At 44.4% G+C, this 15,917-nt stretch overlaps 1 protein-coding gene across 2 annotated transcripts in view; it reads left to right on the top strand.

Annotated features, from left to right (window-relative positions):
• The window catches only part of ARHGAP35 (Rho GTPase activating protein 35), a 116,989-nt gene that overhangs the window by 29,781 nt on the left and 71,291 nt on the right, over positions 1 to 15,917 (top strand). For both annotated transcript variants that reach the window (XR_016035826.1, XM_055411778.2), the window contains exon 2: positions 9,228 to 13,104. Coding sequence is in view for 1 of the 2 variants with exons in the window: in XM_055411778.2 (XP_055267753.1) it covers positions 9,421 to 13,104 (3,684 nt within the window). In the remaining variant the exon portion in view is untranslated. The remainder of the gene's footprint in view (positions 1 to 9,227; positions 13,105 to 15,917) is intronic.

Genomic DNA, 15,917 nt, shown 5'->3' with positions numbered 1-15,917 from the left:
CTTCCTTAGAGGATGAAGTCCGGACTCTCCTTATTGTGACAGGGCCTACTACCACTCAGGTCTGCCCCTCACCTCTCCCACCATCCATGCCTTATGCTCTCCGTTCCAGTTCTTTGGCCAGGACAGTGTGGCAGAGTGGGGAGACAGGCCCGGGCATAGGGATTAGGGGTGGGGGAGGTGGCAGACCTGGGCCTGTCAGGTGAGGCTGCACCCCTCACCAGCGGCGGTATTTCCTTTCTCTGTGTGTCAGCAGTCACTCCTCTGCCTAAGTTTCCTGAATGAGTTTCACAAAAGGAGCCTTTGGGGACAGACAAGAGACTCTTTTTGACCCTTGTTTCTTTCATAGAATCTTGGGAATTAGACTACCAAATGTATGATCATTAGATTGGTTTTTGAACCATGAAGGTTTTTGAACTTTAAAAAAGTTTTTTGAGCTTAAACAACTATAGAAGTTGAAATTTTTTTTTTCTTTTTATGTGGGATCTTAGCATATAAAGTAGATCAAATTGAACTGCTCTGCTTAAATGCTGGGAGGTCTGATGTTCCACCTGTTCAGCCTTCTCAATGGCCCTGAAGAACTGCCGGTTGCATCTGGGGCCCTCCAGGGCACTGTTCCTCATCCCTTCTTCTCACTGATACATGAGGATTAGAGTCACCTGTTTGACAGGACCCCAGGCGGAGGCCTAGTATAGAAGGGGGAGGATGCATCCCAGTGGTGGAGAGAGGGCTGGATTCAGATTCCAGCTCTACTTGCTAGCTCTGTGAACCTGTTTCTTCATTTCTCTGAACTATATCCTTTTGTAAAAAAGCTGTAACAAAAACTATATAAAGCATGTGCAGTTTGAGCAGTTATGAAGTGAATGCCCTACCCATGTAACCAGCCCAGGTCAGGAAATAGAAGTGCCATTCATGCCTTTTTCTCTCACACCTCCTTTCCTAGCCTCAAATAGTGAGGTGATAAATATTCAAATAAGAAATAATGTTTTTCATAATGGCTGTGTGTTAATAGTGCCTACATGTAACATTTTTTCATTCAAAAAATCATTTTGTGTTATATTAATTCATAAGACCATCACGTCTAGAAGATTGGGGAAAACACCTCAATTTAGAAGATTTTCAAAAATGATTAAGCCCTAAGGCATGATTTTTGTGCTAATTCCAGGCTCCTTCCCATGTTCTGTCTTGTAACTGTTAATTTTCCATTCCTCTCAGACCTCTGCTTTTGACTGTGCTTTGAATAAAGTATATAAGTAACTGAAGCTTCTAGAACATGGGAAGGAGAAATATAAGTACTGGTTTTGCTAGTGTGAGTCTTAAATAAGTTTTTTTAAGCTGTGAATTCTGATTGTTCCCTTCTAAAATTCAGTGGATTTAGAAGTTCTTTTCTGTTTCTTTGTAACCGTTGTTCTTATCATCAGTACAGAAGATAAAAATAAATAACAATAATAAAACCAACTGTTCTTATTTTAAAAGTTTATACATGTGCATAACTTATTACTAGCAGTGGTCTGTTTTAAGACTGGCAGTTTATAGAGTCATGCAAATAAGTAGCGAGGAATAATTAGAAATAATGGGCTGAAATCCTCCTGTCATCTTAAGCTGCCACCAGGGGTATTGAATAGTGAGGCTTACTGTTGGACTTGGATAATTCGACCTGTTTTCCCCAATTGAAGAAATGCCTGTTTCTCCCTCAGCAAGACACATTTGGCTGGACGGTGCCTCCACTCTTGTATATTCAGATAAGTTTTTATGGAGAATGTTCCTTCAAAAAACTTTATTTTTTTCTGCTGAGTTTTTATTTTTTTAACTGAATAGATCAGAAGTGCTCAGAAGGAACTGCTGAGATAAAGTTATAGCTTTACCACAAGATCTAAATGTAAAATTGACCTGAATACCAGGGAATTCAAAGGTAAGACATGGCTGTATTTTTGTGTCTTGGTTTGGTAGGAATCTCAGCTCTCTCTATAAATGGTAGATAGGCTGTGATACCAAGGCAGATTCGAGTGATCTCAGTTTCCATTTGGTCTCGGTATTACATTTCCTTTGGCATGGAGTATTTTTGCAGGTTATTAGAAGTTGTATGTTGTTGTTGTTGTTAACGTAGGTAACTGGGAGAAACTGCTGCAGCCTTTGGTTTTGTCTTTGTTTATAGTGGCTTTGATCAGAGCCTGATCAGAGCTCCAGAATTACCTGAGAGAAAGCTGCTGAGGATAAAGTTTAAGGAAGTGCCTTTGCTGAAAGCAACTCCCTTCATTCATCAGGGGAATTTGATTTCATCCTGTGAATAACTTGGCTTAGAAATTTTGTTTCTTTGGGGACCAGCTTGTAGAGTTCTGCATGAGAACTGTGTCATGGTGGAAAATGGGCTATTTGCTTTATTCTGTGTGGGCCAGCTCTGATGGTAAGATAGCATAGCTGTGTTTTTCTACCCTGGAACATGGAGGTATCTTTACCAGGGTTTGCGGGGGGAAATGAGTTCAGAGGAGCATTAAGGGACATTGGTAAAAAAGTATATATGTAACATCAGAGAATCTTTCATAGCTGTTCTTTGAAAAATTAACTTTGGGCCAGATTATTTTCAAAACAGACATCTGAATCATCAGTCCCTGAAAATTGTTTTTGATCCCTTTGTATTTTCTGCATTGCGCTCTCTGGAGAGTGCTGTCCGTTGCGTTTGCATGGGGCATAGTAAGAGCTGAGTGTGCATGCATCCCCAGTGTCCAAGAATAGCCCATCTGTTGTATGAGATTACATGTTTCAAGACCAGATTGTTGAAACACTTCACTCATTCTTTCCAAAGATGCAGCTGACCCATTTTAGCGAGTTCCTGTACCCGGAGCCCTGGAAATAGATGGGTTGTGGTGGCCACCAGGAAATCCTCCCCCCTTCACTTAGCAGGTGTAGTGTCTGTCGCCGGTGCAGCAGAGGCCTGTGGAGTGGGAGCACCACTGGACTTTTCGGGGCAACGTGTGCTCTTTGCTTCCTTTGTAAATCTGGGGCTTTCTGCCGCGTCCCCATCATACTGTTTTAATTTGCATTAGCCTGAACGGTAGAAATGTAATTGCCTAATTAAAATGGTGTTTTCTTTCGTGTATTGATGAGGCGATCAGTCCCTTAGACTGTGTTGATTGGTTGGGTGAGGAGGTGAGGTAGCAGTGCTACCAACAGTAAACCACGCTGGTGGAAGAAAAGATTATTTTCATGGTAGATGTGCACAGGTGAAAACACAGTCTGTCCGTTGTCTGAGCCCTGCTGCCCGTTTTCTACCTTCCATGCTTGGAGAACTCTGTTCCAGACAGTATGTCCATTTTGGTCACCATCGTTGATGCCCTTTCACGTTTTTAGAACACCTGGGCCATCTCTCCAAGCCCTGCTAGTCTTTTCTATGCCACTTCAGACCATTCCCAGTCTACCCTAGATCTGAATGATCTCTTCTTTCTCTGGAGCCGCGAAAGTGGTCTATGCCATTTATTGTCTGTGGTCTAGTTATTTTTTAAGGTTAAAATATTGTGTCTCTAATAAGTTACTAGATTCCTACCAGCAAGTGCAGTGCCCTGTTTCTACTTTGTTTCATCACATTGTCTTAGACGTGAGTATGTATTTGGTTTGGTTGGTAGACAGTTAGGTTCTCAATTCTAAGAACTAGAGACTGGAGTAATAAAAAAAAATGGTTAAGGTCTCTGAAATATTGTGAAGGAAGAGAATTTAGCTGCTCTGTAACAGAGGCCATCAAGTGGCCTACCTTTCTCTTTTATTCAGCCTTAAAGACTATGTTGTACTTATTGAGTTTGATGTAGTCATTTCAAAAGACACTTCTGCAGTAAAGAAAAGGGTGTTACTTCAGGTTTTGACAGGAATCACACAGAGGAAATGAAGATTCACTCTGGTGGTCTGTATTTTGTTGTCAGGTTCATAGGATGATAATTCCTACTTATAGTTAAATACTCTGATACATTATTTGTGCACATCACTAGCTTTAAGGTTCTGTAAATTTATTTGGATTTCACAGATGAATGAATTGAATAAACGAGGACCTTGGACTCTTAATTTCTTTTTGTAAAGAAAAACCCAACTAAAACATTAAGAAATTTTACTTTAACATTTAATAATATGAAAATAGTAACACTGGGGTTTTTAAAGACTTTTGTTTCAAAAGTGAACCAGACAGTCGTGCTTCCTTGTTGCTGGAGCTTTTACAGTGCATCCTTTCTGGCCTGATTGGAAAGTGAATTCCTCTGAAAACTTCTGCTTGAGGAATTTCTCTTGCGGGGAAAATGCTTCCTGGTTAGATCCCCTCTTTTTGCTCTCCCTCTCCCCTCTGTGGAGCAGTCTTACCATGTATCTCCGTAATACAGACATTAGCTGCTGCTGGTAATTCATAGCTTTGAAAATCCATTCAGAAATTTAGCATGGTGAGAAGGATGAGGTATTGAGGACATTTAGGAAATGCTCTGCTTTCTGTTAGATTACAGTGTGTATTTCTTTCTCCTGTTGGAACTAAGAAAACTTATGGTAACAAGGATTTGGCTTCCTTTGCTAGTGGTTCACTATGAAATTATTTCCTTATATTATCATATAACGTATAATTATTATAGAGTGTTGTATTATTAGTTCTGGTGGTGTTCAGTATATGGTTGTTTGAAACGAAATGCCTCTCTATTCTTTTCATAGGTAGAGAGAGTAGTTTTGGTTATGAATAGTGGTGATAGATCTGTGTTTTACAGGGCATTCCAGATTACAGAGCAAGAAACATTTCGTCTTGGGTGGGGGGTGGGAGGGTGAAGCGCACACTGACAGGGCTGTTGACAGTAGGAACTTGAGCAATCGTGGCACTGCTGGCTCACTGGCATTTCTGTGTCCTGTGAAATGTGTACTATCTGGGGAATGTTCCCGCTTCTTGCCCTGGGTGTTTTGTCGAGGTGTTAAAGACGAGAACACCCTCCTCTTAGCTTACAGTTGAGGTGCTCTTTGGGGAGCTAGCATCTTGGTTAAACAAGTCACATAAACAATGCCGGAAGCTTGGTGACAGGTTCTAAAGAGTTCTCAGAAGTTGGCATTGTGTTTTAGTTCAGCATATATTCGTGACAAAGAATTGAGAATACTTCTGGAGTGTTTTCCTTTCTGAAGTAGTTGACCTATGTGAAGCCAAATGTTAGGTTCTGTGTTTTTATTTTTCCAATACAAGTAGCTCAGTAAAGCTTAAAAATCAAAGGAGTTACAATTTAAAGGAATATTTTTTTCTTCCTCTGCCGTTAACTCTTCAGTTTTGAAAGGATTAGTATTGGCAAATTATTAGAATGGGTGTTCAGATTGTGCTGTTTGAGTAGCTTAGCTGCCCACAAAGAACACTGGTTCCTGTCAGATTTAAACTCTGAAGACATTGTGAAGTCCTGAACATACCCTGTCTTCTACTTTCTCTTTCTTTGTGGGCTTCAGATCATTAAATTTAGTGACTCAGCTAATTCTTTTTACCCACCTCTTAGAAAAGTTGAACGTGTTTGTGACCAGGCACTTAAGGTTATTTCCTTTAAACCAAGTGTTGAGACGTTTTTAGATTTATAACAGTCTTTGTTTACCATGTAATTCAGCCCAATTGAGGAACTAGTAAAACTGCATTATCCAGACATCAAAGACGGACGTGTAAGAAGAGTATACTTGGACCAGGGAAACTATTAGGTTTCTAACAAGTGGAAAGTTACCAGATGTCCAAAGATTAACCACTCCTATGCCAGCTAATTCTCACTTCTTACAGCTTTTTTAGTTTAGCCAGCAGTATTCTGGGTTTAAAATAGCAGTTGCTACACTCTTGAGAGTGTTTTCTTTTCTTTAGCATCATTCAGATAACTGAGACTTTGACTTGAATGGGCTAAACAGAAATCCTGCCATTAAAAATTGCTAAGTGACAGGGCGTTGAATGGGCTATACTTTTTAATTTAGTTCAGGATTGAGCCACTGTCTATTTCTTGAGGTTTACAAGCAGGTTGTGGTTTTGTTTTCCTGAGATGATCATTCAGCCCGCTTTCCAGAGGGTCAGTGGGATGATTTGCCAGCTGCCTGTAGCATTTGCTTGAAGTAGGACCCATGTCACCAAGTTGCATTTCAAGATTGGTCAAGTGGGTGACCTAGAGTCCTGCCAGACCCTGAGATGAGGGATTATAGAGAAAGGTTCTGGTGGGGGAGCACCCTTGACTTCTTCAAACTTCCATCAGCATTCCTACATGAGGCTGTGTTGAACCTGAGTCTCCTCATTATGTGTGCTACTGAGTAATGTGCAAAAAGCAGTTTGATTTTGTACAAATCTTTCCTTTTCAGGTATTTCAGAGATGTATGTAAACATGCGTTAGATATTCATAAGCATCTTATAATTTTACTTATGTAAACAATCACCTAGTGAAGTGGAGGGTGGGGCCATTGGGTTTTCCTCTTTCCCAAAGATACTGTGCTTGTTCCTGCTGAAATCTGGAGCTCAGCTTTTATAGGAGCAGGCCATTAGGTTATCTGGAGGCTGTTGCTTGCAGGCTCTGAGATTTCTCTTGAAAATGGTCAGTTTTTACATGCCATCTAGCAACATTTTGTCTCCAGTAGCGGTCTTGACTTTCTGGTTTATCAAGGGAAGACATGGGTGTTTGGGAAAGGTCTTTGACCTTTCAAAGCCATCATCACAGGGGCCAGCGGCTCTCCCATTTGTTACCCCCTTGTATCAGTCAGAGTAACGTGGTGGTCTGACTTCCTGTGGCATTTCTTGTGAGACATGTTCACAGAAGTATATGAAGGTTGTAGAAATGCTGGGTTCCTACCAAGCATAAATGAGATTCAAAAGAAAATTGCTCTGTTTATTTTAAGATCTTCTCTTTGGAAGATCTTAACAGGAGACTGTTTCTTTGGCTACAAGTTTGGCAGTTCCATTCCAGTCCGTCTCTCAGTCGTGTCCGACTCTTTGCGATACACAGTCGTATTTACCTGGGTGAGTAGACTGCGGTGCAGTGTAAACTGTGACAGCCAGAGACCATTTATGTAGCAGTGGCCGAAGATGACGCATTGCCTTATTTCAGCTGGAAGGTTGCTGAGACTTCGTAAGACACTAACTTTTCATTACTTCAGCTGTTCAGACTTCAGGTCCTTTAAGGTGCCACTGCTCAGCCACACTCTGTGGCTTCCCGTAGCCTTTGGGGAAGAATCGGAGCTCTTTGAAAGTGGCTTCATCTGGTCCCTGCTTACCTGCGAATGCGTCTCCCCCCACACGCTGTTTCAGTTGATTCCCCCACGGCTGCGCCCTTTTCTGGGGAGAGAGGAGTCTGCACATCTCATCCCCTCTACATCTCCCCTGAGGTGGGACTTCCTACAGCAAGGCTTTCCTGAATCTAAAAGGCTGAGTTTGGGGACTCTTTAATATGCTCTAAGAGTCATTTATTGATTCATTCCTTCAGTAAATATCTGTGTCAAACATGGCATCATAGCCTGAAGACACAGAAGTGAACAAGGCGGGGTGATGGGTCCTGTCCTCACAGAGTTTGTGTTCTTGTCAGGGAAGCAAGCCCCATGTTCACACTCCCCCCCAACCCTTTTTTTTTTTTTAAAGCTTTTTATTTGGAAATAAGTACAAACTTTAAAAAATGAAAACAATACAAAGGAGTATCCTGTGCATTTTACCCAGATTCACCTATTGTTAATATTTTATTTCATTTGCATTGTTCTTTCTCAATATATAGATGTAATTTTTTTTGAACCAGTCATGTCCATTATGGTCTTTTCTCTCTTAATACTTCAGTGTGCTTTTCCTAATAAAGGGCTCTTCTCTCACATGATAGTTAAAAACTCATAAATTTACACTGATTAAATACTTTTTATCTAATTCCAGTCATAGTATAGTATCATTAATTGATCTAATGATGTGCTGTGTAACCTTCCTCCCCCAGCCCCTCCTCCCCTACCCCATATAGAATTCAGTCTGCTGCTGCTCCTGCTAAGACGCTTCAGTCGTGTCCAACTGTGCGACCCCATAGACGGCAGCCCACCAGGCTCCCCCGTCCCTGGGATTCTCCAGGCAAGAACTTTGGAGTGGGTTGCCATTTCCTTCTCCAGTGCATGAAAGGAAAAGTGAAAGTGAAGTCGCTCAGTCGTGTCCGACTCTTAGAGACCCCATGGACTGCAGCCTACCAGGCTCCTCCATCCATGGGATTTTCCAGGCAAGAGTACTGGAGTGGGTTGCCATTGCCTTCTTCAGAATTCAGTCTAGGATCTGATAATCACACTTACTTATAATGTCTCTGTAGCCTCCTGTTGTCTGGAATATTTCTTTACAAACCCATTCTTTGTCTAGTATGACACTGATTTTTTTTTTTTTTTAAACAGGACCCCACCACTACCACCATCACCTTAATAGAATCTTGCTCATTTTGTTTTTGTCTGGCGTTTCCTGGTGATTAGGCTGAGGTGCAAGGCACTCCAGGCCATCACACTGCATGGGGATGTTGTATCCTCCAGGGGTATCACATCTGGAGGCCCCTGGTGTCCTGGCCTCTTTGATGGTGATCGTTTTCATTACTCAGAGTGTTGTCCAGTATCTCCACTGTATAATTAGCATTTATTTTTCATCTTCCCTTTGCATCTATTAAGTAGTCTGTCAGGAGAAACCTCACTTCTGTACAAAATCCTGCTCCTAATCAAAATTTACCCCCTAGATTAGCGTTAAGTGATAATTGTCTGATGCAGTAGTATGAACCCAGGTTCCTGTTTTTTGCAGTGGATTGTAATTCATTTTTATACTTAATCATTTTGGTGTCCAGAGTGTCCCAGATTTGACCAGTCGGTACCCCTTCAGATCGGTTCCTTTGTCCTCGTGAGGTACCCTATCATCCTTTCACGCATTTTCTTCCCTTCTTTTTACAGCAAGTTGTTCCAGGCTCATATTGTGCCACTCCTGCCCTAGCCCTAGAGTCAGCCATCCCTCCACAGAGCGGACAGCCCCTTGTTTTAGTCCTCAGCACACTGCTTCCTGAGATGTCTTCCTCCAGTAGATGACACTGTACCTCTCTGAAGGCACACAGATGTCAGTCTTACTTTACTTGCTCTTATGGCTTTACCTAGCTTAAGGCCTGGTATACTTAAAGTTTACTATAATTATTTATTTCTTGAAGAATAAAATTGGTTTTTGCTCATTTGGTGATTAAAATTGGGTTCAAAATTATGATACTGATTGGTTTTCTTTTTTTCTTTCCCCTATCTAGGAAGAAATGTTGGCTATTCGGCGATGAGAAGTGGCAAAAACTGACCTCGTACTGGTATACAAACACTATGAGATCTGACACTTTTGCTTTGTGGGCAGCCAGCCCCCACTGATAATGTGGGGAAGCCTTTGGGTCCACGGGAAAACACTAATCTGATCTTGGAAGTGGCGGATTGTGGCAGGATGTGTCGACGATGATGATGGCAAGAAAGCAAGATGTCCGCATTCCCACCTACAACATCAGCGTGGTGGGATTGTCTGGGACGGAGAAGGAGAAGGGCCAGTGCGGCATCGGGAAGTCTTGTTTGTGCAACCGCTTCGTGCGCCCGAGCGCAGACGAGTTTCATTTGGACCATACCTCTGTCCTTAGTACCAGTGACTTTGGTGGGCGAGTGGTCAATAATGACCACTTTCTCTACTGGGGAGAAGTCGGCCGTTCCCTGGAGGATTGTGTGGAATGTAAGATGCACGTTGTGGAGCAGACTGAATTCATTGATGATCAGACTTTTCAGCCTCATCGGAGCACGACCCTACAGCCGTATATCAAGAGAGCCGCTGCAACCAAGCTTGCGTCAGCTGAAAAACTCATGTACTTTTGCACTGACCAGCTGGGGCTGGAGCAGGACTTTGAGCAGAAGCAAATGCCAGATGGAAAGCTGCTGATTGATGGTTTTCTTCTTGGTATTGATGTTAGCAGGGGCATGAATAGGAACTTTGATGACCAGCTCAAGTTTGTCTCTAATCTCTACAATCAGCTCGCAAAAACAAAAAAGCCCATAGTGGTTGTCCTGACGAAGTGTGATGAGGGTGTTGAGCGGTACATTAGAGATGCACATACTTTTGCCTTAAGCAAAAAGAACCTCCAGGTTGTGGAAACCTCAGCAAGATCCAATGTAAATGTGGACTTAGCTTTCAGCACCTTAGTGCAACTCATTGACAAGAGTCGGGGAAAGACAAAAATCATTCCGTACTTTGAAGCTCTCAAGCAGCAGAGCCAACAGATAGCTACAGCAAAAGACAAATATGAGTGGCTGGTGAGTCGCATTGTGAAAAACCATAACGAGAACTGGTTGAGCGTCAGCCGGAAGATGCAGGCCTCTCCCGAGTACCAGGACTATGTCTACCTGGAAGGGACTCAGAAGGCCAAGAAGCTGTTTCTCCAGCACATCCATCGCCTCAAGCACGAGCACATTGAGCGTAGGAGGAAGCTGTACCTGGCAGCCCTGCCCTTGGCTTTTGAAGCGCTTATCCCCAGCCTAGATGAAATAGACCACCTAAGCTGCATAAAAGCCAAAAAACTGCTGGAGACCAAGCCAGAATTCTTGAAGTGGTTTGTTGTGCTTGAGGAGACACCGTGGGATGCCACCAGTCACATTGACAACATGGAGAACGAGCGGATTCCCTTCGACTTAATGGACACCGTCCCTGCAGAGCAGCTGTACGAGGCCCACTTAGAGAAGCTACGGAACGAGAGGAAACGAGCTGAGATGAGAAGGGCGTTTAAAGAAAACCTGGAGACCTCTCCTTTCATCACTCCTGGCAAGCCTTGGGAAGAGGCCCGCAGTTTTATTATGAATGAAGATTTCTACCAGTGGCTAGAGGAATCTGTATACATGGATATTTATGGCAAACACCAAAAGCAGATTATAGACAAAGCGAAGGAAGAATTTCAGGAGCTGCTGCTGGAATATTCAGAGTTGTTTTATGAGCTGGAGCTGGATGCTAAGCCCAGCAAGGAGAAGATGGGTGTCATCCAGGATGTGCTTGGGGAGGAACAGCGGTTTAAAGCGTTGCAGAAGCTCCAAGCTGAGCGGGATGCCCTTATTCTGAAGCACATTCATTTCGTGTACCACCCAACCAAGGAGACGTGTCCTAGCTGCCCTGCCTGCGTGGACGCTAAGATTGAGCACTTGGTTAGTTCTCGGTTTATCCGACCGTCTGACCGGAATCAGAAGAATTCACTCTCCGACCCCAACATTGATAGAATCAACTTGGTGATCTTGGGCAAGGACGGCCTTGCCCGGGAGTTGGCCAATGAGATTCGAGCTCTTTGTACAAATGATGACAAGTATGTAATAGATGGGAAAATGTATGAGCTCTCCCTGAGGCCAATAGAAGGGAACGTCAGGCTTCCCGTGAACTCTTTCCAAACACCAACATTTCAGCCCCATGGTTGTCTCTGCCTTTACAACTCAAAGGAGTCTCTGTCGTATGTGGTAGAGAGTATAGAGAAGAGCAGAGAGTCCACACTTGGCCGGCGAGATAATCATTTAGCCCATCTCCCCCTGACACTAATTTTGGTTAACAAAAGAGGAGACACCAGTGGAGAGACCCTGCACAGCTTAATACAGCAGGGTCAGCAGATTGCTAGCAAACTTCAGTGTGTCTTTCTCGACCCTGCTTCCGCTGGCATCGGTTACGGGCGCAACATCAACGAGAAGCAAATCAGTCAGGTTTTGAAAGGTCTCCTGGACTCCAAGCGTAACTTAAACCTCGTCAGTTCTACCGCTAGCATCAAAGACCTGGCTGACGTCGACCTGCGAATTGTCATGTGTCTGATGTGTGGGGATCCTTTTAGTGCAGACGACATACTCTTTCCTGTCCTTCAGTCCCAAACCTGTAAGTCTTCCCACTGTGGAAGCAACAGCTCTGTCTTACTTGAACTCCCAGTCGGACTGCACAAGAAGCGCATCGAACTGTCTGTTCTTTCGTACCATTCCTCGTTTAGCATCCGAAAAAGCCGATTGGTCCATGGGTACATTGTTTTTTACTCAGCCAAACGTAAGGCCTCCTTGGCTATGTTACGTGCCTTTCTCTGTGAAGTGCAGGATATTATCCCCATTCAGCTGGTTGCACTCACTGACGGCGCTATAGATGTCCTGGATAATGACTTAAGTCGGGAGCAGCTGACCGAGGGGGAGGAGATCGCTCAAGAAATTGACGGGAGGTTCACGAGTATCCCCTGTAGCCAACCCCAGCATAAACTTGAGATCTTCCACCCCTTTTTTAAAGATGTGGTGGACAAAAAGAACATCATTGAGGCTACGCATATGTACGACAATGCTGCCGAGGCCTGTAGCACCACCGAAGAGGTGTTTAACTCCCCCCGGGCAGGCTCCCCACTCTGCAACTCCAACCTGCAGGACTCAGAGGAGGACATCGAGACCCCGTCGTACAGCATGTTTCGAGAAGACCCACCACTGCCCTCGCTGTCCAAAGACCATTCCAAGCTCTCTATGGAACTGGAGGGAAACGATGGGCTGTCCTTCATCATGAGCAACTTTGAGAGTAAACTGAACAACAAGGTACCTCCGCCAGTCAAACCAAAGCCTCCTGTCCACTTTGAAATCACCAAGGGGGATCTGTCTTACCTAGACCAGGGCCACAGAGATGGACAGAGGAAGTCTGTCTCGTCGAGCACCTGGCTACCTCCAGATGGGTTCGATCCTTCTGATTATGCTGAACCCATGGACGCTGTGGTCAAGCCAAGGAATGAAGAAGAAAATATCTACTCGGTGCCCCACGACAGCACACAGGGCAAGATCATCACCATTCGCAACATCAACAAAGCCCAGTCCAATGGCAGCGGGAACGGTTCCGACAGCGAGATGGACACCAGCTCCTTGGAGCGGGGCCGCAAGGTGTCCATCGTGAGCAAGCCGGTGCTGTACAGGACGAGATGCAGCCGGCTGGGGAGGTTTGCCAGTTACCGAACCAGCCTCAGCGTGGGGAGCGATGACGAGCTTGGGCCCATCCGAAAGAAAGAGGAGGATCAGGCATCCCAGGGTTATAAAGGAGACAACGCCGTCATTCCGTACGAGACCGACGAAGACCCGAGGAGGAGGAATATCCTTCGCAGTCTCAGAAGAAACACTAAGGTAAGACACGACTTGAGAGCTCTTGGAGTGACTTGCACAGCGTCTTGGGGAGAGTTCATTGATGATGACAGAGATTTTCAAGGACAGCTTACCCTCGTTAAAAACTGCTCTGTGTGTGTTTCTTCCTTGACTTGCCTTAAAAAGTAAGCAGTGTTGAAATGATACAAATGAACTTACAAAACAGAAAGAGACAGACTTAGGGAAGGAACTTAGTTTGGAGAATAGAAGGGCCATTTAGGGAGTTTGGGGTCTACACATACACACAGCTATATTTAAAATGGGTCACCAACAAGGACTGTGGTGCAGCACATGGAACTCTGCTTAAGGTTATGTGGCAGCCTGGATGGAAGGGGAGTTTGAGGGGAGAATGGATGCATGTATATGTATGGCTGAGTTTCTTCCTTGTTCACCTGAAACCATTGCAGCGTTGTTAATTGGCTATACCCTAATACAAAATAAAAAGTTGGAAAAATATAAGTAAACAGTGTCTCAGAAAGCTACTGCTGGTAGCTCTCAAGCGGTAAGGACATTTTGGAGAGAGAACCTGAGAAGTCTTTGTCCAAAACAGTAGTTAGGTAATTACTGAAATGAGCAGGTCACGTAGAACTTGGCAGTATCCGGACAAGCAGCCAAGCCGGTGACGACGTACTTGGCCTTTCTTCACTGAAACACCACAATCCAGCATCATGGTCCTCAGTCTTTGACTGAGAAAGCAACATTTCACCCATGCATCTCTTAAATACTCCTTTTCCCCCTTGATGATCTATAAAGGTTGTTGCATTTTAGATAGGGAAAAATTGGGTGATTATTTTATTTGCACACGTAAATCATTGAAAGTTCTTCAGTTACATAAATGAAAAATAATCTTGCCTCTGCAGTTTATAAACCTGTCCCATGTTTGTAAAATCAAAGTGCCCTCCAGCTCTTTAAGTGAGTTGCTACTACTTGCAGATTTGATTTAGGGACCACAGGTGGGACGGAAAGGGGGAAATGTCAACTATGTGTGTTAGGAATGTCAGGCCTGCTGTCAGATATAGAGGAAACAGCCCCCAGTGCAGCGGCAGGTGCAGTCTCTACCTTGTGTGGAATTGCAGGGTAAAGGGCAGTGTGCGCTGTCCTTGTGGACTTAGACCGTGAGGCTAACAGACATTTCCCAACTTTATTTTCCCCCCAGTTAGAGTAGGGGAAACTGCTTTATTTCTCAGAGGAGGCCATGTCAGTGAGACACCACAACAGAACTCTTACACACAGGCCCTCCCTCAGCATTGTGTATGCAGGGGTCCTCAGCCTCCAGATCTGCGGCGACATTTGATTAGAAATAAAGTGCACCCTAACTGTAATGTGCGTGAGTCATCCTAATGCAGAGAGAAGCGGAATTTTGACTCTGTTCCTGACTGGCGCAAACCTTCTGTTAAAGTTGCTGCCTTTAAGGAATCAGACTGACACTCCTTCCAGACTCCTTCCCAGTCTGTGGAAAAATTATCTTCTATAAAATTGGTCCCTGGTGCCAAAAAGGTTGGGAACCGCTGGTGTACAGGATGGTTTCTCTTCATTGAAAGCTTTTGCTCCTCTCCCTGCCGTGAAATGGCAGAAAACAAAGTCACTTATCTGAAAGAGTTTCAGGGAACTTTGGAAGAAAGGTTGTCCCAAACTTTCATCATTGCAAGACATACCAAACCAGAGGGCTCTTGAGTGCAGGCTGTTCTGAGAGCTGACAATTCTGATGTAGAATACTATCTGGGGGCCAGTTCTGCAGCTCATATTGGCTGAAAGGGCCCTTGGAGATGGAGGAACTTGGTGCCGTGGCCCTCACAAGGAAAGCCTGTTCACACCCTGCCTGTTCTCGGATAGCATACAGCCTGCTCTTCTGTCACCACTGGCCAGTGCTTCCAGAGTTCTCTGACCTATGGAACGTCAGAAAGGGCAGGGCAGTATCATTGTGTGTTCTGTTCCCCTCCCATTCTGAGCTGAATGTTAATAAGTAGCGTGGACATTCTTCTGTTTGCTCTCCCCATGGTTTGGTTTTACTTTTGTCAGCCATCATCTGCCATCAGTATTTTGTCCTCTAAAAGCTAGTAGTGGGCAGGCCAGTGGAGAGCAGTTCTTCCTTCAGAAGCCAGAAAGTAGCCTGACCAGCCTGCTTCAGTGTTTTCCTGGAGCTCTCCTGTTTGATGATCCTGGAATCCAAACATTTTGAACGCTGTGACTTTCCTCTCCTGCTCCACCACTTCCAGGGAAGACTGTTGCCAGCACAGCTTATCAAAATGCTGACAGTCTTCTAATTGTGGGGGTGTTTGCACACCTGGGAATTAGGAAGATGGCATAATAGCACACTGTGAATCAGAACTGTTTTTCTGACTTCTGGCTACATTTATAATACTGTTGAAAATAATGTTTGTAAAACGCATCCCCACACAAGCTGTGCTCTGAAGAGCAGAGGACCGCTGGCTACAGGGCCCTCTGAGATAGCCGCCTCCGTGCTGGTCACTCACGCACGTCTCCTCACCTGCAGCTGCCTCATATGGGGTTGCTGGGCCAGCGCGCAAGGAGTGACCAGCTTCCCGTTCCTCCTGGTTATCTGGGCCCCACCTCTTCAAGTCAAACAGAAACGATTACCTCTGGCCCCAGAGCAGTAGCGTGCCAGAAGTCATTTAGGAGTATCCTTTGGAAAGAGTGAGTAAAAGGTGAAAATGTCTTTTCCTGCCTTGGAAAATGGTGCCTTAAAAGGAGCCTCGCTGCTTTGTCATCCTAATGCAGAGAGAAGCGGAATTTTGACTCTGTTCCTGACTGGCGCAAACCTTCTGTTAAAATTG

Source organism: Moschus berezovskii, chromosome 22 (genome assembly GCF_049115385.1).
Source record: "Moschus berezovskii isolate FMDL1 chromosome 22, NW_MosBer_1.0, whole genome shotgun sequence".
Taxonomy (NCBI): Eukaryota; Metazoa; Chordata; class Mammalia; order Artiodactyla; family Moschidae; genus Moschus; species Moschus berezovskii.
The sequence above is the reverse complement of the archived record's forward strand: the minus strand, read 5'-3'. Positions and strand labels throughout refer to the sequence as shown.